The following is a 25,160-nucleotide window of genomic DNA, read 5'->3' on the forward strand; positions in this document are numbered from 1 at the left end:
CCCCATGCACTGCATCCTGTCGGCTGGCAGGAGTGACACTCATTCAGCAGGTACAACAGGAGGTTTATTAGGCGACAGATGCCCAGTTTCTCACAGAAGTGTCAGTGCAGCAGTCAGAGACAGTCCTTCCAACCTGTCCTGGGGAGAGGAGCCCGAGGGGTGCCCCTCTGGGGTGTAGCTTTCCCCCTCGCCATGCTGGCTCCTTCCAGCTCCCTCTCCCCCTAGCCTCTAACCACTGCGCCCCCCCACCCCCGATTCAAAAACCAGCTCGGCTCCACCCTCCTCTTTGTTCAGGGCAGAGGTGTTACCTGCCAGCCCTTGCTCTGGCTTATTTATACCTGGCCCTGCAGATTTCCAAGACCAGCATCTGATGAAGTGAGTCTGTGCTCATGAAAGCTCATGCTCAAAACTTTTCTGTTTGTCTATAAGGTGTCCCAGGACCCTTCATTGCTGTTACAGATCCAGACTAACAAGGCTCCCCCTCCGATACTCAACAGGAGTTAGAATCCCAGGGCTGGAAGGGACCTCAGGAGGTCATCTAGTCCAGCCCCCTGCTTCAAGCAGCATCAACCCTCCCTAAGTCATCTTAGCCATGACTTGAAAACTTCAAGGGATGCAGAATCCACCACCTCTCTAGGCAACGCATTCCAGTGCTTCACCACCCGCCTGGTGAAGTAGTTTTTCCTAATATCTAACCTGCACCTCTCCCTCTTCAACTTCAGACCATTGCTCCTTGTTCTGCCATCTGACACCACTGAGAACAGTTTCTCACCCTCCTCTTTAGAGCTCCCCTTCAGGAAGTTGAAGGCTGCTATTAAATCACCCCTAAGTCTTCTCTTCTGTAAACTAAACAAGCCCAAATCCCTCAGCCTCTCCTCATAGTCTTGTGCTCCAGCCCCTTAATCATTTTTGTTGCCCTCCGCTGAACCTGCTCCAGCAAATCCACATCCTTTTTATATTGGGGGGCCCAAAACTGGACACAATATTCCAGATGTGGCCTCAGGACAGCCTCACTGCCCAGCCCCCCCCACCAGCCCAGCCCCCACCAGCCTGTTCCCGCTGCCCCCCAGCCCAGCCCTCACTGCCCGGCCTCCGGGCCCTCCCCACCAGCCCAGCCCCGCGTCTGCCACTCCAGGCGCTCGATGCGCAGCGCCAGCTTGAGGGCGCTGGACTCCAGCTCGGCCAGCAGGCGGGCGAACTTGGTGTGCAGGGCGTCCAGGGCCTGCTCCAGCGCCGTGGTGCGCTGCTCAGCCGCCTGCTGGCGCTCCAGCTGCGCCGCCTCGGCGTGCTCGTCCAGCTTGTCCATGCGCAGCAGGATCTCCCGGCCCTTGGCCTCCAGGGCCGCCTTGGCAGCCGGGAACTCGGCCAGCACCTCCCGCAGGTCCTCCTTGGACAGGCAGAACAGGTCCGAGTAGCCGATGCTCTTGATGTTGGCCGTCCGCCGGTTCCCCGACTTGTTCCCTGGGGAGAGAGCATGAGGGGCGGCATGTGTGGGGGGAGAGGTCATTCCCCTTCCTGTGGGGCAGGGGCCTCCTACTGCCCGCAGTAACCCCCGGGTGCCTCAGTTTCCCTAGGCCCAGCAGCAGTGCATAGCAGTGAGTGCTGACCTCTCACAGATGGGCAATGGCCCCCGGCCTTTCTGACCTGCGCAACCTGGTGACCCCTTTCCTCCCCAGGAAGCAGGAAGGGGGCCTGGCTGGGGTGACTGGGAACTAGGCAGCTGGGTGGGGCAGGCTGGGCCGGGGCACCAGGGCCCGGCTTGGGCTCCCCTCAGGGGCCCTCGCCCAGGATGGATGGCACTGACGCTGTCTGGCTCCTGGGCTGGCCAGTCTGTACCACGCTGCGCCCTGTCACCTGCCGACCCTCCTGTTCCCCCCGGCTGGGAGTCCCGGCCCCTGCAGCTGGGGGCAGGGCTGGAGGACCCCCCGACACTGTGACAGGTGGGACCTGCAGGGATTGAGACCGGGGTGCAGCCAGGGGAGGGCCCAACAGCCTGGCCTAGAGCCCCCACAACGCTCACAGCTCAGCCCCGCAGCCCCCAGCAGCCTCAAGAACCCAGCCCCAGAGCCCCACCACACTGGCTTGGCTTGGCCCTGTTCAGAATGAGGGGGCTGGGGGGACCCAGAAGGTGAGCTGGGGGGCAAGAGCAGGGCTGGGGGGATCCAGAGGCTGGGCTGGGGGCCAGGGCAGGGCAGGGCAGGGCAGGGAGACCTGGGGGGGGGGACCCCGCCCCACGGCACGGCACGGCAGCCACTACCTTTGATGTTGATGATGCTGATCTCGCCGAAGTAGAGGCCTTCGCCCAGCACCGCGTACTGCGTGCGCCCGTCATCGCCCACCACGGCCAGCTGCCCCTCGCGGATGAAGTACATCTCCCGGCCAATGTCGCCCTTGCGGCACACGTACTCACCCGGGCTGTAGACCTGGGGCCGCAGCTTGAGCACCAGCTCCTCCAGCAGGCCCTGCTCGCAGGTCTGGAAGAGCTGCACCTTGCGCAGCGTGGCCAGGTGCACGCTCACCGCCACCTCAGCCCGCAGCCGCTCGGGCAGGTGCTGCAGCACCAGCTGCTCGTTGGTCAGCTTCTTGTGCAGGTGCAGGTGCTGGTGCCAGCGGGCCACGCGGCGCTCCAGGCCGCCGGCCACGCGGTGCAGCCGCAGGTAGCCACGCACCCGCTCGGCATCGGGGTAGAAGGCCGCCTCGGCCGTGCTCATGTTGGAGATGACGGAGCTCATGCTGCCCATGATGGTGGCGAAGCCCATGACGGCCAGCAGGCAGTCGGCCACCATGAAGAGGAACTCCTCCTGGCGCGAGGGGTCGGGCGTGTTGCCCACGGTGGTGAGGGTGAGCGTGGAGAAGTAGAAGCTGTGGAGGTACTGGCGCAGCGGGCGGGCGAAGACGGGCTGGCTGAGGTTGGGGTAGACCCACGTGTCCGTGCCGTAGCCGAGGGCGCCCGAGAGCGCGAAGTAGGCGCAGGCGTTCCAGTGGATGGCCACGAAGACGTAGAGCATGAGCTTGGCGATGCGGAAGGCGTAGGGGTGGGCCGTGCGCATCTCCTGCCGGTCGAAGGCCTCGAAGAGGCGCGGGGTGCGCAGCAGCCGGTTGGCGCGCACGGCCGGCACGTGCGGCCCCAGCGGCAGATACAGCAGGTCGGTGGGCAGCACGGCCGCTGCGTCCCACAGCAGGTGCCAGGAGCGCAGGTAGCGCCGGGAGGTCTGGGCCCGGTCCTGCACCAGGATTCCCTGCTCCAGGAAACCTGCGGGGAGGGGCGCTGGGGCTGAGCACCGGCCTCCGGCTCTGGCCGGGCTGGGGCTCCACAGCAGGTCTCCGGGGGCGCGGGGGCTCCTGGCGCTCAGGCGCCCCCCAGGCTGGAGACGCAGCTGGGGAGGAGCCCCCAGGCCCCGCTCTGCTGCTGGGGCTGGGGGTCCCGGTGGGCACGGTGCCCATCGTGGGAGCTGGGCAGGGGCGTACCCTGGGGCCTGGAAGTGCCTCTGCACCCAGGGTGAGGGCGCGGCCCAGGAGGCCCAGCAAGCTCTGCTCTGTGCTCAGCCTGGCCACGGGGCCTGCAGTGCCCACGGGCTGCTGCCTTTGGCGGAGCTGGGCGCTGGGCGGGCTGCTCCGCTTCCCGGGGGCCTGAGGCCAGGCTGATGGCGGAGCTTCCCCTGCCTCCCCGGCCAGGGCCCCAGGGCGCCCAAGGAGGCTCAGAGCCTGGCCAGAGCTCCCCCTCCGACTCCCCCAACAGAGTCGCTGCCCGGCCAGACCCCCCAAAGACTCACTGTCCCCTCCGAACACCCCAAGAACTCACTGCCTGGCCAGGGCCCCCTGGGAGTGGGTGCAGCAGGGATGGGAGCAGGGAAGGCGCGGGAGCAGCGGGGGGGCGGGAGCAGCGGTGGGAGCAGGGAAGGGGCGGGAGCAGCGGGGGGGCGGGAGCAGTGGTGAGAGCAGGGAAGGGGCGGGAGCAGCGGGGGGGCGGGAGCAGCGGTGAGAGCAGGGAAGGGGCGGCAGCAGCGGGGGGGCGGGAGCAGCGGTGAGAGCAGGGAAGGGGCGGGAGCAGGGGCGGGAGCAGCGGTGAGAGCAGGGAAGGGGCGGGAGCAGGGGTGGGAGCAAGGAAGGGGCGGGAGCAGCGGGGGGGCGGGAGCAGGGGTGGGAGCAGGGAAGGGGCGGGAGCAGCGGGGGGGGCGGGAGCAGCGGTGAGAGCAGGGAAGGGGCGGGAGCAGCGGGGGGGCGGGAGCAGCGGTGAGAGCAGGGAAGGGGCGGGAGCAGGGGTGGGAGCAGGGAAGGGGCGGGAGCAGCGGTGGGAGCAGGGAAGGGGCGGGAGCAGCGGGGGGGCGGGAGCAGCGGTGGGAGCAGGGAAGGGGCGGGAGCAGCGGGGGGGCGGGAGCAGCGGTGAGAGCAGGGAAGGGGCGGGAGCAGGGGTGGGAGCAGGGAAGGGGCGGGAGCAGCGGGGGGGCGGGAGCAGCGGTGAGAGCAGGGAAGGGGCGGGAGCAGGGGTGGGAGCAGGGAAGGGGCGGGAGCAGCGGGGGGGCGGGAGCAGGGGTGGGAGCAGGGAAGGGGCGGGAGCAGCGGGGGGGCGGGAGCAGCGGTGAGAGCAGGGAAGGGGCGGGAGCAGCGGGGGGGCGGGAGCAGCGGTGAGAGCAGGGAAGGGGCGGGAGCAGCGGTGGGAGCAGGGAAGGGGCGGGAGCAGGGGTGGGAGCAGGGAAGGGGCGGGAGCAGCGGGGGGGCGGGAGCAGCGGTGGGAGCAGGGAAGGGGCGGGAGCAGCGGTGGGAGCAGGGAAGGGGCGGGAGCAGGGGTGGGAGCAGGGAAGGGGCGGGAGCAGCGGGGGGCAGGTGCCAGGTGGGCGGCAGGGTGGCGCCCCGTGGCCGGTGCCAGCGGCACTCACCGGTGTGGAAGCGCACAGCGATGTCCAGCAGGTAGAGCAGGTCGCTCAGGTAGTCCAGGGCCAGCCACATGGCCAGGAGCTCCTGCTGCACGCTGGGGAAGCAGGACCTGCCGGGACCGAGCCCAGCATCACCCGGAGCCACACCCCACTGGCTCCATCCTGCCCGGGGCTCAGGGCCTACCACCCGCCTGGCCCAGGTGCCTGGGTGACGCTGGGCTCTCCAGACGGCGAGGTCCAGGTCGGCTGCACCAGGACTGCACCTGGGAGCACTTCCCCTCGCCCGTGGGGCCCCCGCCCAGTCCTGCCCCTCCGCCCACCTGCAGATGATGACGACCCAGTTGTACAAGACCGGCAGCACCATGACGTTCAGCCACCAGTAGTGCAGCTCCCCCGCGGGGTCCAGGACCCAGGTCCTTGGGGTGCTGCCAGGAGAGAGAGCCCCGGCCTTAGCTCCGGCACCAAGTGGGGGGTGGGGCCAGGGGAGCAGAGTGGGGGGCTGGGCTGGGTGAAGGGCAGGGGGCAGGGAGTGTGGGGGTTGGGCTGGGTGAAGGGCAGGGGGCAGGGAGTGTGGGGGTTGGGCTGGGTGAAGGGCAGGGGGCAGGGAGTGTGGGGGCTGGGCTGGGGGAAGGGCAGGGGGCAGGGAGTGTGGGGGTTGGGCTGGGTGAAGGGCAGGGGGCAGGGAGTGTGGGGGCTGGGCTGCGGGAAGGACAGGGGGCAGGGAGTGTGGGGGCTGGGCTGGGTGAAGGGCAGTGGGGCAGGGAGTGTGGGGGTTGGGCTGGGTGAAGGGCAGGGGGCAGGGAGTGTGGGGGCTGGGCTGGGGGAAGGGCAGGGGGCAGGGAGTGTGGGGGAAGGGCTGGGTGAAGGGCAGGGGGCAGGGAGTGTGGGGGCTGGGCTGGGTGAAGGGCAGTGGGCAGGGAGTGTGAGGGGAGGGCTGGGTGAAGGGCAGGGGGCAGGGAGCGTGGGGGCAGGGAGTGTTGGGGCTGGGCTGAGTGAAGGGCAGGGGGCAGGGAGCGTGGGGGCAGGGCTGAGTGAGGGGCAGGGGGCAGGGAGTGTGGGGGTTGGGCTGGGTGAAGGGCAGGAGGCAGGGAGTGTGGGGGTTGGGCTGGGTGAAGGGCAGGGGGCAGGGAGTGTGGGGGCTGGGCTGGGGGAAGGGCAGGGGGCAGGGAGTGTGGGGGTTGGGCTGGGTGAAGGGCAGGGGGCAGGGAGTGTGGGGGCTGGGCTGCGGGAAGGACAGGGGGCAGGGAGTGTGGGGGCTGGGCTGGGTGAAGGGCAGTGGGGCAGGGAGTGTGGGGGCTGGGCTGGGTGAAGGGCAGTGGGGCAGGGAGTGCGGGGGCTGGGCTGGGGGAAGGGCAGGGGGCAGGGAGTGTGGGGGAAGGGCTGGGTGAAGGGCAGGGGGCAGGGAGTGTGGGGGCTGGGCTGGGTGAAGGGCAGTGGGCAGGGAGTGTGAGGGGAGGGCTGGGTGAAGGGCAGGGGGCAGGGAGTGTGGGGGCAGGGCTGGGCTGGGTGAAGGGCAGGGGGCAGGGAGTGTTGGGGCTGGGCTGAGTGAAGGGCAGTGGGCAGGGAGTGTGGGGGCTGGGCTGGGTGAAGGGCAGGGGGCAGGGAGTGTGAGGGCTGGGCTGGGTGAAGGGCAGGGGGCAGGGAATGTTGGGGCTGGGCTGGGTGAAGGGCAGGGGGCAGGGAGTGTGGGGGCTGGGCTGGGTGAAGGGCAGGGGGCAGGGAGTGTTGGGGCAGGGCTGAGTGAAGGGCAGTGGGCAGGGAGTGTGGGGGCTGGGCTGGGTGAAGGGCAGGGGGCAGGGAGTGTGAGGGCTGGGCTGGGTGAAGGGCAGGGGGCAGGGAATGTTGGGGCTGGGCTGGGTGAAGGGCAGGGGGCAGGGAGTGTGGGGGCTGGGCTGCGTGAAGGGCAGGGGGCAGGGAGTGTGGGGGCTGGGATGGGGGAAGGGCAGGGGGCAGGGAGTGTGGGGGCTGGGCTGGGGGAAGGGCAGTGGGGCAGGGAGTGTGGGGCCTGGGCTGGGGGAAGGGCAGTGGGGCAGGGAGTGTGGGGGCTGGGCTGGGGGAAGGGCAGGGGGCAGGGAGTGTGGGGGCTGGGCTGGGGGAAGGGCAGCGGGCAGGGAGTGTGGGGGCTGGGCTGGGGGAAGGGCAGTGGGCAGGGAGTGTGGGGGCTGGGCTGGGCTGGGTGAAGGGCAGGGGGCAGGGAGTGTGGGGGCAGGGCTGGGTGAGGGGCAGGGGGCAGGGAGTGTGGGGGCAGGGCTGAGTGAGGGGAAGGGGGCAGGGAGTGTGGGGGCAGGGCTGAGTGAGGGGAAGGGGGCAGGGAGTGTGGTGGCAGGGCTGGGCGAAGGGCAGGGGGCAGGGAGTGTGGGGGCAGGGCTGGGCTGGGTGAAGGGCAGGGGGCAGGGAGTGTGGGGGCAGGGCTGGGTGAGGGGCAGGGGGCAGGGAGTGTGGGGGCAGGGCTGGGTGAAGGGCAGTGGGCAGGGAGTGTGGGGGCAGGGCTGAGTGAGGGGCAGGGGGCAGGGAGTGTGGGGGCTGGGTGGGGCTGGGCTGGGTGAAGGGCAGGGGGCAGGGAGTGTGGGGGCAGGGCTGAGTGAGGGGCCGGCGGCAGGGAGTGTGAGGGCAGGGCTGGGTGAAGGGCAGGGGGCAGGGAGTGTGGGGGCAGGGCTGAGTGAGGGGAAGGGGGCAGGGAGTGTGGGGGCAGGGCTGGGCTGGGTGAAGGGGAGGGGGCAGGGAGTGTGAAGGCAGGTCTGGGTGAGGGGCAGGGGGCAGTGAGTGTGGGGGCTGGGCTGGGTGAGGGGCAGGGGGCAGGGAGTGTGGGGGCAGGGCTGGGTGAGGGGCAGGGGGCAGGGAGTGTGAGGGCAGGTCTGGGTGAGGGGCAGGGGGCAGGGAGTGTGGGGGCAGGGCTGAGTGAGGGGAAGGGGGCAGGGAGTGTGGGGGCAGGGCTGGGCTGGGTGAAGGGCAGGGGGCAGGGAGTGTGGGGGCTGGGTGGGGCTGGGCTGGGTGAAGGGCAGGGGGCAGGGAGTGTGGGGGAAGGGCTGGGTGAAGGGCAGGGGGCAGGGAGTGTGGGGGCTGGGCTGGGTGAAGGGCAGGGGGCAGGGAGCGTGGGGGCAGGGCTGAGTGAGGGGCAGGGGGCAGGGAGTGTGGGGGTTGGGCTGGGTGAAGGGCAGGGGGCAGGGAGTGTGGGGGTTGGGCTGGGTGAAGGGCAGGGGGCAGGGAGTGTGGGGGCTGGGCTGGGGGAAGGGCAGGGGGCAGGGGGCAGGGAGTGTGGGGGTTGGGCTGGGTGAAGGGCAGGGGGCAGGGAGTGTGGGGGCTGGGCTGCGGGAAGGACAGGGGGCAGGGAGTGTGGGGGCTGGGCTGGGTGAAGGGCAGTGGGGCAGGGAGTGTGGGGGTTGGGCTGGGTGAAGGGCAGGGGGCAGGGAGTGTGGGGGCTGGGCTGGGGGAAGGGCAGGGGGCAGGGAGTGTGGGGGAAGGGCTGGGTGAAGGGCAGGGGGCAGGGAGTGTGGGGGCTGGGCTGGGTGAAGGGCAGTGGGCAGGGAGTGTGAGGGGAGGGCTGGGTGAAGGGCAGGGGGCAGGGAGCGTGGGGGCAGGGAGTGTTGGGGCTGGGCTGAGTGAAGGGCAGGGGGCAGGGAGCGTGGGGGCTGGGCTGCGGGAAGGACAGGGGGCAGGGAGTGTGGGGGCTGGGCTGGGTGAAGGGCAGTGGGGCAGGGAGTGTGGGGGCTGGGCTGGGTGAAGGGCAGTGGGGCAGGGAGTGCGGGGGCTGGGCTGGGGGAAGGGCAGGGGGCAGGGAGTGTGGGGGCTGGGCTGGGTGAAGGGCAGTGGGGCAGGGAGTGTGGGGGTTGGGCTGGGTGAAGGGCAGTGGGGCAGGGAGTGCGGGGGCTGGGCTGGGGGAAGGGCAGGGGGCAGGGAGTGTGGGGGCTGGGCTGGGTGAAGGGCAGTGGGGCAGGGAGTGCGGGGGCTGGGCTGGGTGAAGGGCAGTGGGGCAGGGAGTGTGGGGGCTGGGCTGGGTGAAGGGCAGTGGGGCAGGGAGTGCGGGGGCTGGGCTGGGTGAAGGGCAGTGGGCAGGGAGTGTGAGGGGAGGGCTGGGTGAAGGGCAGGGGGCAGGGAGTGCGGGGGCTGGGCTGGGTGAAGGGCAGGGGGCAGGGAGTGTTGGGGCAGGGCTGAGTGAAGGGCAGTGGGCAGGGAGTGTGGGGGCTGGGCTGGGTGAAGGGCAGGGGGCAGGGAGTGTGAGGGCTGGGCTGGGTGAAGGGCAGGGGGCAGGGAATGTTGGGGCTGGGCTGGGTGAAGGGCAGGGGGCAGGGAGTGTGAGGGCAGGGCTGGGCGAAGGGCAGGGGGCAGGGAGTGTGAGGGCTGGGCTGGGTGAAGGGCAGGGGGCAGGGAATGTTGGGGCTGGGCTGGGTGAAGGGCAGGGGGCAGGGAGTGTGAGGGCTGGGCTGGGTGAAGGGCAGGGGGCAGGGAATGTTGGGGCTGGGCTGGGTGAAGGGCAGGGGGCAGGGAGTGTGGGGGCTGGGCTGGGTGAAGGGCAGGGGGCAGGGAATGTTGGGGCTGGGCTGGGTGAAGGGCAGGGGGCAGGGAGTGTGAGGGCTGGGCTGGGTGAAGGGCAGGGGGCAGGGAATGTTGGGGCTGGGCTGGGTGAAGGGCAGGGGGCAGGGAGTGTGGGGGCTGGGCTGGGGGAAGGGCAGGGGGCAGGGAGTGTGGGGGCTGGGCTGGGGGAAGGGCAGTGGGGCAGGGAGTGTGGGGGCTGGGCTGGGGGAAGGGCAGTGGGGCAGGGAGTGTGGGGGCTGGGCTGGGGGAAGGGCAGGGGGCAGGGAGTGTGGGGGCTGGGCTGGGGGAAGGGCAGCGGGCAGGGAGTGTGGGGGCTGGGCTGGGGGAAGGGCAGTGGGCAGGGAGTGTGGGGGCTGGGCTGGGCTGGGTGAAGGGCAGGGGGCAGGGAGTGTGGGGGCAGGGCTGGGTGAGGGGCAGGGGGCAGGGAGTGTGGGGGCAGGGCTGAGTGAGGGGAAGGGGGCAGGGAGTGTGGGGGCAGGGCTGAGTGAGGGGAAGGGGGCAGGGAGTGTGGGGGCTGGGCTGCGTGAAGGGCAGGGGGCAGGGAGTGTGGGGGCTGGGATGGGGGAAGGGCAGGGGGCAGGGAGTGTGGGGGCTGGGCTGGGGGAAGGGCAGTGGGGCAGGGAGTGTGGGGCCTGGGCTGGGGGAAGGGCAGTGGGGCAGGGAGTGTGGGGGCTGGGCTGGGGGAAGGGCAGGGGGCAGGGAGTGTGGGGGCTGGGCTGGGGGAAGGGCAGCGGGCAGGGAGTGTGGGGGCTGGGCTGGGGGAAGGGCAGTGGGCAGGGAGTGTGGGGGCTGGGCTGGGCTGGGTGAAGGGCAGGGGGCAGGGAGTGTGGGGGCAGGGCTGGGTGAGGGGCAGGGGGCAGGGAGTGTGGGGGCAGGGCTGAGTGAGGGGAAGGGGGCAGGGAGTGTGGGGGCAGGGCTGAGTGAGGGGAAGGGGGCAGGGAGTGTGGTGGCAGGGCTGGGCGAAGGGCAGGGGGCAGGGAGTGTGGGGGCAGGGCTGGGCTGGGTGAAGGGCAGGGGGCAGGGAGTGTGGGGGCAGGGCTGGGTGAGGGGCAGGGGGCAGGGAGTGTGGGGGCAGGGCTGGGTGAAGGGCAGTGGGCAGGGAGTGTGGGGGCAGGGCTGAGTGAGGGGCAGGGGGCAGGGAGTGTGGGGGCTGGGTGGGGCTGGGCTGGGTGAAGGGCAGGGGGCAGGGAGTGTGGGGGCAGGGCTGAGTGAGGGGCCGGCGGCAGGGAGTGTGAGGGCAGGGCTGGGTGAAGGGCAGGGGGCAGGGAGTGTGGGGGCAGGGCTGAGTGAGGGGAAGGGGGCAGGGAGTGTGGGGGCAGGGCTGGGCTGGGTGAAGGGGAGGGGGCAGGGAGTGTGAAGGCAGGTCTGGGTGAGGGGCAGGGGGCAGTGAGTGTGGGGGCTGGGCTGGGTGAGGGGCAGGGGGCAGGGAGTGTGGGGGCAGGGCTGGGTGAGGGGCAGGGGGCAGGGAGTGTGAGGGCAGGTCTGGGTGAGGGGCAGGGGGCAGGGAGTGTGGGGGCAGGGCTGAGTGAGGGGAAGGGGGCAGGGAGTGTGGGGGCAGGGCTGGGCTGGGTGAAGGGCAGGGGGCAGGGAGTGTGGGGGCTGGGTGGGGCTGGGCTGGGTGAAGGGCAGGGGGCAGGGAGTGTGGGGGAAGGGCTGGGTGAAGGGCAGGGGGCAGGGAGTGTGGGGGCTGGGCTGGGTGAAGGGCAGGGGGCAGGGAGCGTGGGGGCAGGGCTGAGTGAGGGGCAGGGGGCAGGGAGTGTGGGGGTTGGGCTGGGTGAAGGGCAGGGGGCAGGGAGTGTGGGGGTTGGGCTGGGTGAAGGGCAGGGGGCAGGGAGTGTGGGGGCTGGGCTGGGGGAAGGGCAGGGGGCAGGGGGCAGGGAGTGTGGGGGTTGGGCTGGGTGAAGGGCAGGGGGCAGGGAGTGTGGGGGCTGGGCTGCGGGAAGGACAGGGGGCAGGGAGTGTGGGGGCTGGGCTGGGTGAAGGGCAGTGGGGCAGGGAGTGTGGGGGTTGGGCTGGGTGAAGGGCAGGGGGCAGGGAGTGTGGGGGCTGGGCTGGGGGAAGGGCAGGGGGCAGGGAGTGTGGGGGAAGGGCTGGGTGAAGGGCAGGGGGCAGGGAGTGTGGGGGCTGGGCTGGGTGAAGGGCAGTGGGCAGGGAGTGTGAGGGGAGGGCTGGGTGAAGGGCAGGGGGCAGGGAGCGTGGGGGCAGGGAGTGTTGGGGCTGGGCTGAGTGAAGGGCAGGGGGCAGGGAGCGTGGGGGCTGGGCTGCGGGAAGGACAGGGGGCAGGGAGTGTGGGGGCTGGGCTGGGTGAAGGGCAGTGGGGCAGGGAGTGTGGGGGCTGGGCTGGGTGAAGGGCAGTGGGGCAGGGAGTGCGGGGGCTGGGCTGGGGGAAGGGCAGGGGGCAGGGAGTGTGGGGGCTGGGCTGGGTGAAGGGCAGTGGGGCAGGGAGTGTGGGGGTTGGGCTGGGTGAAGGGCAGTGGGGCAGGGAGTGCGGGGGCTGGGCTGGGGGAAGGGCAGGGGGCAGGGAGTGTGGGGGCTGGGCTGGGTGAAGGGCAGTGGGGCAGGGAGTGCGGGGGCTGGGCTGGGTGAAGGGCAGTGGGGCAGGGAGTGTGGGGGCTGGGCTGGGTGAAGGGCAGTGGGGCAGGGAGTGCGGGGGCTGGGCTGGGTGAAGGGCAGTGGGCAGGGAGTGTGAGGGGAGGGCTGGGTGAAGGGCAGGGGGCAGGGAGTGCGGGGGCTGGGCTGGGTGAAGGGCAGGGGGCAGGGAGTGTTGGGGCAGGGCTGAGTGAAGGGCAGTGGGCAGGGAGTGTGGGGGCTGGGCTGGGTGAAGGGCAGGGGGCAGGGAGTGTGAGGGCTGGGCTGGGTGAAGGGCAGGGGGCAGGGAATGTTGGGGCTGGGCTGGGTGAAGGGCAGGGGGCAGGGAGTGTGAGGGCAGGGCTGGGCGAAGGGCAGGGGGCAGGGAGTGTGAGGGCTGGGCTGGGTGAAGGGCAGGGGGCAGGGAATGTTGGGGCTGGGCTGGGTGAAGGGCAGGGGGCAGGGAGTGTGAGGGCTGGGCTGGGTGAAGGGCAGGGGGCAGGGAATGTTGGGGCTGGGCTGGGTGAAGGGCAGGGGGCAGGGAGTGTGGGGGCTGGGCTGGGTGAAGGGCAGGGGGCAGGGAATGTTGGGGCTGGGCTGGGTGAAGGGCAGGGGGCAGGGAGTGTGAGGGCTGGGCTGGGTGAAGGGCAGGGGGCAGGGAATGTTGGGGCTGGGCTGGGTGAAGGGCAGGGGGCAGGGAGTGTGGGGGCTGGGCTGGGGGAAGGGCAGGGGGCAGGGAGTGTGGGGGCTGGGCTGGGGGAAGGGCAGTGGGGCAGGGAGTGTGGGGGCTGGGCTGGGGGAAGGGCAGTGGGGCAGGGAGTGTGGGGGCTGGGCTGGGGGAAGGGCAGGGGGCAGGGAGTGTGGGGGCTGGGCTGGGGGAAGGGCAGCGGGCAGGGAGTGTGGGGGCTGGGCTGGGGGAAGGGCAGTGGGCAGGGAGTGTGGGGGCTGGGCTGGGCTGGGTGAAGGGCAGGGGGCAGGGAGTGTGGGGGCAGGGCTGGGTGAGGGGCAGGGGGCAGGGAGTGTGGGGGCAGGGCTGAGTGAGGGGAAGGGGGCAGGGAGTGTGGGGGCAGGGCTGAGTGAGGGGAAGGGGGCAGGGAGTGTGGTGGCAGGGCTGGGCGAAGGGCAGGGGGCAGGGAGTGTGGGGGCAGGGCTGGGCTGGGTGAAGGGCAGGGGGCAGGGAGTGTGGGGGCAGGGCTGGGTGAGGGGCAGGGGGCAGGGAGTATGGGGGCAGGGCTGGGTGAAGGGCAGTGGGCAGGGAGTGTGGGGGCAGGGCTGAGTGAGGGGCAGGGGGCAGGGAGTGTGGGGGCTGGGTGGGGCTGGGCTGGGTGAAGGGCAGGGGGCAGGGAGTGTGGGGGCAGGGCTGAGTGAGGGGCCGGCGGCAGGGAGTGTGAGGGCAGGGCTGGGTGAAGGGCAGGGGGCAGGGAGTGTGGGGGCAGGGCTGAGTGAGGGGAAGGGGGCAGGGAGTGTGGGGGCAGGGCTGGGCTGGGTGAAGGGGAGGGGGCAGGGAGTGTGAAGGCAGGTCTGGGTGAGGGGCAGGGGGCAGTGAGTGTGGGGGCTGGGCTGGGTGAGGGGCAGGGGGCAGGGAGTGTGGGGGCAGGGCTGGGTGAGGGGCAGGGGGCAGGGAGTGTGAGGGCAGGTCTGGGTGAGGGGCAGGGGGCAGGGAGTGTGGGGGCAGGGCTGAGTGAGGGGAAGGGGGCAGGGAGTGTGGGGGCAGGGCTGGGCTGGGTGAAGGGCAGGGGGCAGGGAGTGTGGGGGCTGGGTGGGGCTGGGCTGGGTGAAGGGCAGGGGGCAGGGAGTGTGGGGGAAGGGCTGGGTGAAGGGCAGGGGGCAGGGAGTGTGGGGGCTGGGCTGGGTGAAGGGCAGTGGGCAGGGAGTGTGAGGGGAGGGCTGGGTGAAGGGCAGGGGGCAGGGAGCGTGGGGGCAGGGAGTGTTGGGGCTGGGCTGAGTGAAGGGCAGGGGGCAGGGAGCGTGGGGGCAGGGCTGAGTGAGGGGCAGGGGGCAGGGAGTGTGGGGGTTGGGCTGGGTGAAGGGCAGGGGGCAGGGAGTGTGGGGGTTGGGCTGGGTGAAGGGCAGGGGGCAGGGAGTGTGGGGGCTGGGCTGGGGGAAGGGCAGGGGGCAGGGAGTGTGGGGGTTGGGCTGGGTGAAGGGCAGGGGGCAGGGAGTGTGGGGGCTGGGCTGCGGGAAGGACAGGGGGCAGGGAGTGTGGGGGCTGGGCTGGGTGAAGGGCAGTGGGGCAGGGAGTGTGGGGGTTGGGCTGGGTGAAGGGCAGGGGGCAGGGAGTGTGGGGGCTGGGCTGGGGGAAGGGCAGGGGGCAGGGAGTGTGGGGGAAGGGCTGGGTGAAGGGCAGGGGGCAGGGAGTGTGGGGGCTGGGCTGGGTGAAGGGCAGTGGGCAGGGAGTGTGAGGGGAGGGCTGGGTGAAGGGCAGGGGGCAGGGAGCGTGGGGGCAGGGAGTGTTGGGGCTGGGCTGAGTGAAGGGCAGGGGGCAGGGAGCGTGGGGGCAGGGCTGAGTGAGGGGCAGGGGGCAGGGAGTGTGGGGGTTGGGCTGGGTGAAGGGCAGGGGGCAGGGAGTGTGGGGGTTGGGCTGGGTGAAGGGCAGGGGGCAGGGAGTGTGGGGGCTGGGCTGGGGGAAGGGCAGGGGGCAGGGAGTGTGGGGGCTGGGCTGGGGGAAGGGCAGGGGGCAGGGAGTGTGGGGGTTGGGCTGGGTGAAGGGCAGGGGGCAGGGAGTGTGGGGGCTGGGCTGCGGGAAGGACAGGGGGCAGGGAGTGTGGGGGCTGGGCTGGGTGAAGGGCAGTGGGGCAGGGAGTGTGGGGGCTGGGCTGGGTGAAGGGCAGTGGGGCAGGGAGTGCGGGGGCTGGGCTGGGGGAAGGGCAGGGGGCAGGGAGTGTGGGGGAAGGGCTGGGTGAAGGGCAGGGGGCAGGGAGTGTGGGGGCTGGGCTCGGTGAAGGGCAGTGGGCAGGGAGTGTGAGGGGAGGGCTGGGTGAAGGGCAGGGGGCAGGGAGTGTGGGGGCAGGGCTGGGCTGGGTGAAGGGCAGGGGGCAGGGAGTGTGGGGGCTGGGCTGGGTGAAGGGCAGTGGGGCAGGGAGTGTGGGGGCTGGGCTGGGTGAAGGGCAGTGGGGCAGGGAGTGCGGGGGCTGGGCTGGGGGAAGGGCAGGGGGCAGGGAGTGTGGGGGAAGGGCTGGGTGAAGGGCAGGGGGCAGGGAGTGTGGGGGCTGGGCTGGGTGAAGGGCAGTGGGCAGGGAGTGTGAGGGGAGGGCTGGGTGAAGGGCAGGGGGCAGGGAGTGTGGGGGCAGGGCTGGGCTGGGTGAAGGGCAGGGGGCAGGGAGTGTTGGGGCTGGGCTGAGTGAAGGGCAGGGGGCAGGGAGCGTGGGGGCAGGGCTGAGTGAGGGGCAGGGGGCAGGGAGTGTGGGGGTTGGGCTGGGTGAAGGGCAGGGGGCAGGGAGTGTGGGGGCTGGGTGGGGGAGGGCTGGGTGAAGGGCAGGGGGCAGGGAGTGTGGGGGCTGGGTGGAGCTGGGCTGGGTGAAGGGCAGGGGGAGGGAGTGTGGGGGCAGGGCTGGGCGAAGGGCAGGGGGCAGGAAGTGTGAGGGCAGGGCAGGGTGAAGGGCAGGGGGCAGGGAGTGTGAGGGCAGGGCTGGGCGAAGGGCAGGGGGCAGGAAGTGTGAGGGCAGGGCAGGGTGAAGGGCAGGGGGCAGGGAGTGTTGGGGCAGGGCTGAGTGAAGGGCAGTGGGCAGGGAGTGTGGGGGCTGGGCTGGGTGAAGGGCAGGGGGCAGGGAGTGTGAGGGCTGGGCTGGGTGAAGGGCAGGGGGCAGGGAATGTTGGGGCTGGGCTGGGTGAAGGGCAGGGGGCAGGGAGTGTGGGGGCTGGGCTGGGTGAAGGGCAGGGGGCAGGGAGTGTGAGGGCAGGGCAGGGTGAAGGGCAGGGGGCAGGGAGTGTGAGGGCAGGGCTGGGCGAAGGGCAGGGGGCAGGAAGTGTGAGGGCAGGGCAGGGTGAAGGGCAGGGGGCAGGGAGTGTGAGGGCAGGGCAGGGTGAAGGGCAGGGGGCAGGGAGTGTGAGGGCAGGGCTGGGCTGGGTGAAGGGCAGGGGGCAGGAAGTGTGAGGGCAGGGCAGGGTGAATTGCAGGGGGCAGGGAGTGTGAGGGCAGGGCTGGGCTGGGTGAAGGGCAGGGGGCAGGAAGTGTGAGGGCAGGGCAGGGTGAAGGGCAGGGGGCAGGGAGTGTTGGGGCTGGGCTGGGTGAAGGGCAGGGGGCAGGGAGTGTTGGGGCAGGGCTGAGTGAAGGGCAGTGGGCAGGGAGTGTGGGGGCTGGGCTGGGTGAAGGGCAGGGGGCAGGGAGTGTGGGGGCTGGGCTGGGTGAAGGGCAGGGGGCAGGGAGTGTGAGGGCTGGGCTGGGTGAAGGGCAGGGGGCAGGGAATGTTGGGGCTGGGCTGGGTGAAGGGCAGGGGGCAGGGAGTGTGGGGGCTGGGCTGCGTGAAGGGCAGGGGGCAGGGAGTGTGGGGGCTGGGCTGGGGGAAGGGCAGGGGGCAGGGATTGTGGGGGCTGGGCTGGGGGAAGGGCAGTGGGGCAGGGAGTGTGGGGGCTGGGCTGGGGGAAGGGCAGTGGGGCAGGGAGTGTGGGGGCTGGGCTGGGGGAAGGGCAGGGGGCAGGGAGTGTGGGGGCTGGGCTGGGGGAAGGGCAGCGGGCAGGGAGTGTGGGGGCTGGGCTGGGGGAAGGGCAGTGGGCAGGGAGTGTGGGGGCTGGGCTGGGCTGGGTGAAGGGCAGGGGGCAGGGAGTGTGGGGGCAGGGCTGGGTGAGGGGCAGGGGGCAGGGAGTGTGGGGGCAGGGCTGAGTGAGGGGAAGGGGGCAGGGAGTGTGGGGGCAGGGCTGAGTGAGGGGAAGGGGGCAGGGAGTGTGGTGGCAGGGCTGGGCGAAGGGCAGGGGGCAGGGAGTGTGGGGGCAGGGCTGGGCTGGGTGAAGGGCAGGGGGCAGGGAGTGTGGGGGCAGGGCTGGGTGAGGGGCAGGGGGCAGGGAGTATGGGGGCAGGGCTGGGTGAAGGGCAGTGGGCAGGGAGTGTGGGGGCAGGGCTGAGTGAGGGGCAGGGGGCAGGGAGTGTGGGGGCTGGGTGGGGCTGGGCTGGGTGAAGGGCAGGGGGCAGGGAGTGTGGGGGCAGGGCTGAGTGAGGGGCCGGCGGCAGGGCGTGTGAGGGCAGGGCTGGGTGAAGGGCAGGGGGCAGGGAGTGTGGGGGCAGGGCTGAGTGAGGGGAAGGGGGCAGGGAGTGTGGGGGCAGGGCTGGGCTGGGTGAAGGGGAGGGGGCAGGGAGTGTGAAGGCAGGTCTGGGTGAGGGGCAGGGGGCAGTGAGTGTGGGGGCTGGGCTGGGTGAGGGGCAGGGGGCAGGGAGTGTGGGGGCAGGGCTGGGTGAGGGGCAGGGGGCAGGGAGTGTGAGGGCAGGTCTGGGTGAGGGGCAGGGGGCAGGGAGTGTGGGGGCAGGGCTGAGTGAGGGGAAGGGGGCAGGGAGTGTGGGGGCAGGGCTGGGCTGGGTGAAGGGCAGGGGGCAGGGAGTGTGGGGGCTGGGTGGGGCTGGGCTGGGTGAAGGGCAGGGGGCAGGGAGTGTGGGGGAAGGGCTGGGTGAAGGGCAGGGGGCAGGGAGTGTGGGGGCTGGGCTGGGTGAAGGGCAGTGGGCAGGGAGTGTGAGGGGAGGGCTGGGTGAAGGGCAGGGGGCAGGGAGCGTGGGGGCAGGGAGTGTTGGGGCTGGGCTGAGTGAAGGGCAGGGGGCAGGGAGCGTGGGGGCAGGGCTGAGTGAGGGGCAGGGGGCAGGGAGTGTGGGGGTTGGGCTGGGTGAAGGGCAGGGGGCAGGGAGTGTGGGGGTTGGGCTGGGTGAAGGGCAGGGGGCAGGGAGTGTGGGGGCTGGGCTGGGGGAAGGGCAGGGGGCAGGGAGTGTGGGGGTTGGGCTGGGTGAAGGGCAGGGGGCAGGGAGTGTGGGGGCTGGGCTGCGGGAAGGACAGGGGGCAGGGAGTGTGGGGGCTGGGCTGGGTGAAGGGCAGTGGGGCAGGGAGTGTGGGGGTTGGGCTGGGTGAAGGGCAGGGGGCAGGGAGTGTGGGGGCTGGGCTGGGGGAAGGGCAGGGGGCAGGGAGTGTGGGGGAAGGGCTGGGTGAAGGGCAGGGGGCAGGGAGTGTGGGGGCTGGGCTGGGTGAAGGGCAGTGGGCAGGGAGTGTGAGGGGAGGGCTGGGTGAAGGGCAGGGGGCAGGGAGCGTGGGGGCAGGGAGTGTTGGGGCTGGGCTGAGTGAAGGGCAGGGGGCAGGGAGCGTGGGGGCAGGGCTGAGTGAGGGGCAGGGGGCAGGGAGTGTGGGGGTTGGGCTGGGTGAAGGGCAGGGGGCAGGGAGTGTGGGGGTTGGGCTGGGTGAAGGGCAGGGGGCAGGGAGTGTGGGGGCTGGGCTGGGGGAAGGGCAGGGGGCAGGGAGTGTGGGGGTTGGGCTGGGTGAAGGGCAGGGGGCAGGGAGTGTGGGGGCTGGGCTGCGGGAAGGACAGGGGGCAGGGAGTGTGGGGGCTGGGCTGGGTGAAGGGCAGTGGGGCAGGGAGTGTGGGGGCTGGGCTGGGTGAAGGGCAGTGGGGCAGGGAGTGCGGGGGCTGGGCTGGGGGAAGGGCAGGGGGCAGGGAGTGTGGGGGAAGGGCTGGGTGAAGGGCAGGGGGCAGGGAGTGTGGGGGCTGGGCTCGGTGAAGGGCAGTGGGCAGGGAGTGTGAGGGGAGGGCTGGGTGAAGGGCAGGGGGCAGGGAGTGTGGGGGCAGGGCTGGGCTGGGTGAAGGGCAGGGGGCAGGGAGTGTGGGGGCTGGGCTGGGTGAAGGGCAGTGGGGCAGGGAGTGTGGGGGCTGGGCTGGGTGAAGGGCAGTGGGGCAGGGAGTGCGGGGGCTGGGCTGGGGGAAGGGCAGGGGGCAGGGAGTGTGGGGGAAGGGCTGGGTGAAGGGCAGGGGGCAGGGAGTGTGGGGGCTGGGCTGGGTGAAGGGCAGTGGGCAGGGAGTGTGAGGGGAGGGCTGGGTGAAGGGCAGGGGGCAGGGAGTGTGGGGGCAGGGCTGGGCTGGGTGAAGGGCAGGGGGCAGGGAGTGTTGGGGCTGGGCTGAGTGAAGGGCAGGGGGCAGGGAGCGTGGGGGCAGGGCTGAGTGAGGGGCAGGGGGCAGGGAGTGTGGGGGTTGGGCTGGGTGAAGGGCAGGGGGCAGGGAGTGTGGGGGCTGGGTGGGGGAGGGCTGGGTGAAGGGCAGGGGGCAGGGAGTGTGGGGGCTGGGTGGAGCTGGGCTGGGTGAAGGGCAGGGGGAGGGAGTGTGGGGGCAGGGCTGGGCGAAGGGCAGGGGGCAGGAAGTGTGAGGGCAGGGCAGGGTGAAGGGCAGGGGGCAGGGAGTGTGAGGGCAGGGCTGGGCGAAGGGCAGGGGGCAGGAAGTGTGAGGGCAGGGCAGGGTGAAGGGCAGGGGGCAGGGAGTGTTGGGGCTGGGCTGGGTGAAGGGCAGGGGGCAGGGAGTGTTGGGGCAGGGCTGAGTGAAGGGCAGTGGGCAGGGAGTGTGGGGGCTGGGCTGGGTGAAGGGCAGGGGGCAGGGAGTGTGAGGGCTGGGCTGGGTGAAGGGCAGGGGGCAGGGAATGTTGGGGCTGGGCTGGGTGAAGGGCAGGGGGCAGGGAGTGTGGGGGCTGGGCTGCGTGAAGGGCAGGGGGCAGGGAGTGTGGGGGCTGGGCTGGGGGAAGGGCAGGGGGCAGGGATTGTGGGGGCTGGGCTGGGGGAAGGGCAGTGGGGCAGGGAGTGTGGGGGCTGGGCTGGGGGAAGGGCAGTGGGGCAGGGAGTGTGGGGGCTGGGCTGGGGGAAGGGCAGGGGGCAGGGAGTGTGGGGGCTGGGCTGGGGGAAGGGCAGCGGGCAGGGAGTGTGGGGGCTGGGCTGGGGGAAGGGCAGTGGGCAGGGAGTGTGGGGGCTGGGCTGGGCTGGGTGAAGGGCAGGGGGCAGGGAGTGTGGGGGCAGGGCTGGGTGAGGGGCAGGGGGCAGGGAGTGTGGGGGCAGGGCTGAGTGAGGGGAAGGGGGCAGGGAGTGTGGGGGCAGGGCTGAGTGAGGGGAAGGGGGCAGGGAGTGTGGTGGCAGGGCTGGGCGAAGGGCAGGGGGCAGGGAGTGTGGGGGCAGGGCTGGGCTGGGTGAAGGGCAGGGGGCAGGGAGTGTGGGGGCAGGGCTGGGTGAGGGGCAGGGGGCAGGGAGTATGGGGGCAGGGCTGGGTGAAGGGCAGTGGGCAGGGAGTGTGGGGGCAGGGCTGAGTGAGGGGCAGGGGGCAGGGAGTGTGGGGGCTGGGTGGGGCTGGGCTGGGTGAAGGGCAGGGGGCAGGGAGTGTGGGGGCAGGGCTGAGTGAGGGGCCGGCGGCAGGGCGTGTGAGGGCAGGGCTGGGTGAAGGGCAGGGGGCAGGGAGTGTGGGGGCAGGGCTGAGTGAGGGGAAGGGGGCAGGGAGTGTGGGGGCAGGGCTGGGCTGGGTGAAGGGGAGGGGGCAGGGAGTGTGAAGGCAGGTCTGGGTGAGGGGCAGGGGGCAGTGAGTGTGGGGGCTGGGCTGGGTGAGGGGCAGGGGGCAGGGAGTGTGGGGGCAGGGCTGGGTGAGGGGCAGGGGGCAGGGAGTGTGAGGGCAGGTCTGGGTGAGGGGCAGGGGGCAGGGAGTGTGGGGGCAGGGCTGAGTGAGGGGAAGGGGGCAGGGAGTGTGGGGGCAGGGCTGGGCTGGGTGAAGGGCAGGGGGCAGGGAGTGTGGGGGCTGGGTGGGGCTGGGCTGGGTGAAGGGCAGGGGGCAGGGAGTGTGGGGGAAGGGCTGGGTGAAGGGCAGGGGGCAGGGAGTGTGGGGGCTGGGCTGGGTGAAGGGCAGTGGGCAGGGAGTGTGAGGGGAGGGCTGGGTGAAGGGCAGGGGGCAGGGAGCGTGGGGGCAGGGAGTGTTGGGGCTGGGCTGAGTGAAGGGCAGGGGGCAGGGAGCGTGGGGGCAGGGCTGAGTGAGGGGCAGGGGGCAGGGAGTGTGGGGGTTGGGCTGGGTGAAGGGCAGGGGGCAGGGAGTGTGGGGGTTGGGCTGGGTGAAGGGCAGGGGGCAGGGAGTGTGGGGGCTGGGCTGGGGGAAGGGCAGGGGGCAGGGAGTGTGGGGGTTGGGCTGGGTGAAGGGCAGGGGGCAGGGAGTGTGGGGGCTGGGCTGCGGGAAGGACAGGGGGCAGGGAGTGTGGGGGCTGGGCTGGGTGAAGGGCAGTGGGGCAGGGAGTGTGGGGGTTGGGCTGGGTGAAGGGCAGGGGGCAGGGAGTGTGGGGGCTGGGCTGGGGGAAGGGCAGGGGGCAGGGAGTGTGGGGGAAGGGCTGGGTGAAGGGCAGGGGGCAGGGAGTGTGGGGGCTGGGCTGGGTGAAGGGCAGTGGGCAGGGAGTGTGAGGGGAGGGCTGGGTGAAGGGCAGGGGGCAGGGAGCGTGGGGGCAGGGAGTGTTGGGGCTGGGCTGAGTGAAGGGCAGGGGGCAGGGAGCGTGGGGGCAGGGCTGAGTGAGGGGCAGGGGGCAGGGAGTGTGGGGGTTGGGCTGGGTGAAGGGCAGGGGGCAGGGAGTGTGGGGGTTGGGCTGGGTGAAGGGCAGGGGGCAGGGAGTGTGGGGGCTGGGCTGGGGGAAGGGCAGGGGGCAGGGAGTGTGGGGGTTGGGCTGGGTGAAGGGCAGGGGGCAGGGAGTGTGGGGGCTGGGCTGCGGGAAGGACAGGGGGCAGGGAGTGTGGGGGCTGGGCTGGGTGAAGGGCAGTGGGGCAGGGAGTGTGGGGGCTGGGCTGGGTGAAGGGCAGTGGGGCAGGGAGTGCGGGGGCTGGGCTGGGGGAAGGGCAGGGGGCAGGGAGTGTGGGGGAAGGGCTGGGTGAAGGGCAGGGGGCAGGGAGTGTGGGGGCTGGGCTCGGTGAAGGGCAGTGGGCAGGGAGTGTGAGGGGAGGGCTGGGTGAAGGGCAGGGGGCAGGGAGTGTGGGGGCAGGGCTGGGCTGGGTGAAGGGCAGGGGGCAGGGAGTGTGGGGGCTGGGCTGGGTGAAGGGCAGTGGGGCAGGGAGTGCGGGGGCTGGGCTGGGGGAAGGGCAGGGGGCAGGGAGTGTGGGGGAAGGGCTGGGTGAAGGGCAGGGGGCAGGGAGTGTGGGGGCTGGGCTGGGTGAAGGGCAGTGGGCAGGGAGTGTGAGGGGAGGGCTGGGTGAAGGGCAGGGGGCAGGGAGTGTTGGGGCTGGGCTGAGTGAAGGGCAGGGGGCAGGGAGCGTGGGGGCAGGGCTGAGTGAGGGGCAGGGGGCAGGGAGTGTGGGGGTTGGGCTGGGTGAAGGGCAGGGGGCAGGGAGTGTGGGGGCTGGGTGGGGGAGGGCTGGGTGAAGGGCAGGGGGCAGGGAGTGTGGGGGCTGGGTGGAGCTGGGCTGGGTGAAGGGCAGGGGGAGGGAGTGTGGGGGCAGGGCTGAGTGAGGGGAAGGGGGCAGGGAGTGTGGGGGCAGGGCTGGGCTGGGTGAAGGGGAGGGGGCAGGGAGTGTGAAGGCAGGTCTGGGTGAGGGGCAGGGGGCAGTGAGTGTGGGGGCTGGGCTGGGTGAGGGGCAGGGGGCAGGGAGTGTGGGGGCAGGGCTGGGTGAGGGGCAGGGGGCAGGGAGTGTGAGGGCAGGTCTGGGTGAGGGGCAGGGGGCAGGGAGTGTGGGGGCAGGGCTGAGTGAGGGGAAGGGGGCAGGGAGTGTGGGGGCAGGGCTGGGCTGGGTGAAGGGCAGGGGGCAGGGAGTGTGGGGGCTGGGTGGGGCTGGGCTGGGTGAAGGGCAGGGGGCAGGGAGTGTGGGGGCAGGGCTGGGTGAGGGGAAGGGGGCAGGGAGTGTGGGGGCAGGGCTGGGCTGGGTGAAGGGGAGAGGGCAGGGAGTGTGGGGGCAGGGCTGGGTGAGGGGAAGGGGGCAGGGAGTGTGGGGGCTGGGTGGGGCTGGGCTGGGTGAAGGGGAGAGGGCAGGGAGTGTGGGGGCAGGGCTGGGTGAGGGGAAGGGGGCAGGGAGTGTGGGGGCTGGGCTGGGTGAAGGGCAGGGGGCAGGGAGTGTGGGGGCAGGGCTGGGCGAAGGGCAGGGGGAGGGAGTGTGGGGGCTGGGTGGGGCTGGGCTAAGGGAGGGAGTGGCCTGGCCCAGAGAGCCCCCACTCTGACCCAGTGCCAGAAGTCCCCACGCAGCAGCCAGGCAGGTGGACCGGAGCTCTGTGCCTGGCGGGTTGGTGCCGCTGGATGGCAGGGGTGGGTCCATGGGCAGGGCAGCGATGGCTGCTGGCGCGGGTGTAGCTGTGCCTTGGGGGGGTCAGGCCCCTGCTGCCATGTCGCTTCCCAGCACGGACCCCCGCCAGCTGCCCCGGGCCCAGCCGCTGGTGTGCGGAGAACCCCCGGCCCCGTCTTCCTGCCTGCCCCGGGCCCAGCCGCTGGTGTGCGGAGAACCCCCGGCCCCGTCTTCCTGCCTGCCCCGGGCCCAGCCGCGGGTGTGCGGAGAACCCCCGGCCCCCTCTCCCCGGCTGCCCCGGGCCCAGCCGCGGGTGTGCGGAGAACCCCCGGCCCCGTCTGCCCGTCTGCCCCGGGCCCAGCCGCGGGTGTGCGGAGAACCCCCGGCCCCCTCTCCCCGGCTGCCCCGGGCCCAGCCGCGGGTGTGCGGAGAACCCCCGGCCCCGTCTGCCCGGCTGCCCCGGGCCCAGCCGCGGGTGTGCGGAGAACCCCCGGCCCCGTCTGCCCGGCTGCCCCGGGCCCAGCTGCTGGTGTGCGGAGAACCCCCGGCCCCGTCTGCCCGGCTGCCCCGGGCCCAGCTGCTGGTGTGCGGAGAACCCCCGGCCCCCTCTCCCCGGCTGCCCCGGGCCCAGCTGTGGGTGTGCGGAGAACCCCCGGCCCCGTCTGCCCGGCTGCCCCGGGCCCAGCTGTGGGTGTGCGGAGAACCCCCGGCCCCCTCTCCCCGGCTGCCCCGGGCCCAGCCGCGGGTGTGCGGAGAACCCCCGGCCCCGGCTGCCCGGCTGCCCCGGGCCCAGCCGCGGGTGTGCGGAGAACCCCCGGCCCCCTCTCCCCGGCTGCCCCGGGCCCAGCCGCGGGTGTGCGGAGAACCCCCGGCCCCGTCTCCCCGGCTGCCCCGGGCCCAGCTGTGGGTGTGCGGAGAACCCCCGGCCCCCTCTCCCCGGCTGCCCCGGGCCCAGCTGTGGGTGTGCGGAGAACCCCCGGCCCCCTCTCCCCGGCTGCCCCGGGCCCAGCCGCGGGTGTGCGGAGAACCCCCGGCCCCGTCTGCCCGGCTGCCACGGGCCCAGCCGCGGGTGTGTGGAGAACCCCCGGCCCCGTCTCCCCGGCTGCCCCGGGCCCAGCCGCGGGTGTGCGGAGAACCCCCGGCCCCGTCTCCCCGGCTGCCCCGGGCCCAGCCGCGGGTGTGCGGAGAACCCCCGGCCCCCTCTCCCCGGCTGCCCCGGGCCCAGCTGCGGGTGTGCGGAGAACCCCCGGCCCCGTCTGCCCGGCTGCCCCGGGCCCAGCTGTGGGTGTGCGGAGAACCCCCGGCCCCGGCTGCCCGGCTGCCACGGGCCCAGCCGCGGGTGTGCGGAGAACCCCCGGCCCCGTCTGCCCGGCTGCCCCGGGCCCAGCCGCGGGTGTGCGGAGAACCCCCGGCCTCGCCTTCCCAGGCCGGCCAAGCCCTGCGGCCTCTCTTCAGGTTCTCGCTGCCCCCAGACGCTCCCCAGCCCCTGCTCTGCACGGTGGGTCCCCGGCTGGGGGCCTGGCCCCCCACTCACCGCTGTGTGGCCCCCCCGCCCTCAGTGGACTGGGTCGTGCTGACCAGCTCCTCCTTGTCCCCTGCTGGCTGGGCGATGGCTGGCGCCTGGTGACTCATCCTGCTGCCCCGCCAGTGCCCCCGGCTGCCCCCCGTGCCGGCTGGGTGACGTCCAGGCCTGGCACAGCGGGTGTGTCCCTGCCAGCCTGGGCTGCAGCGGCACTGAGCAGCTCACGCTGGCTCTTAGCAACCGCCCGGGTCCCGCGGGCGCTGCACACCTGAGCCCGGAGCCTGTGACGCTAAAGGCAGTAATCAGGGCGGGTGCGGGGCTGTAATGGCCACCCCGGGAGCCAGGCCCTGGGGGCAGGAGTCCAGGTGCCTCATCCCCTCCCTAGCAGGGGTGTCTCTGGAGGTGGGGCCCGCCTGGGACTCCAGGGAGGGGTCGTGTGCTGCAGGTTCCCCACTGCAGCGGGCTGTGCTGTCCCCAGGCACAAAGGGCTCAGCC

The 25,160-nt window shown here is 72.8% G+C and overlaps 1 protein-coding gene across 1 annotated transcript; it reads right to left on the reverse strand.

Annotated features, from left to right (window-relative positions):
- Positions 1-1,078: 1,078 nt before the first annotated feature.
- CNGA4 (cyclic nucleotide gated channel subunit alpha 4) lies at positions 1,079-23,176 on the reverse strand. The gene is made up of 5 exons (XM_074983285.1): positions 23,103-23,176; positions 5,195-5,299; positions 4,878-4,984; positions 2,258-3,253; positions 1,079-1,461 (listed from the first exon to the last, which is right to left on the reverse strand). Exons 1-5 carry the CDS (start codon positions 23,174-23,176, stop codon positions 1,079-1,081), a joined length of 1,665 nt encoding a protein of 554 aa, XP_074839386.1.
- Between the last annotated feature and the right edge of the window lie 1,984 nt (positions 23,177-25,160).

Source organism: Carettochelys insculpta, chromosome 1, assembly GCF_033958435.1.
Source record: "Carettochelys insculpta isolate YL-2023 chromosome 1, ASM3395843v1, whole genome shotgun sequence".
Taxonomy (NCBI): domain Eukaryota; kingdom Metazoa; phylum Chordata; order Testudines; family Carettochelyidae; genus Carettochelys; species Carettochelys insculpta.

Excerpts from the sequence above, each read along its gene's own strand:
- CNGA4 (XM_074983285.1), bottom strand. The coding sequence starts at position 23,176 with ATGGACCCACCCCTGCCATCCAGCGGCACCAACCCGCCAGGCACAGAG. Across the intron at positions 5,300-23,102 it reads TCCACCTGCCTGGCTGCTGC|CACCCCAAGGACCTGGGTCC; the intron begins GTGGGGACTTCT and ends CTCTCCTGGCAG. Across the intron at positions 4,985-5,194 it reads TGGGTCGTCATCATCTGCAG|GTCCTGCTTCCCCAGCGTGC; the intron begins GTGGGCGGAGGG and ends CGGTCCCGGCAG.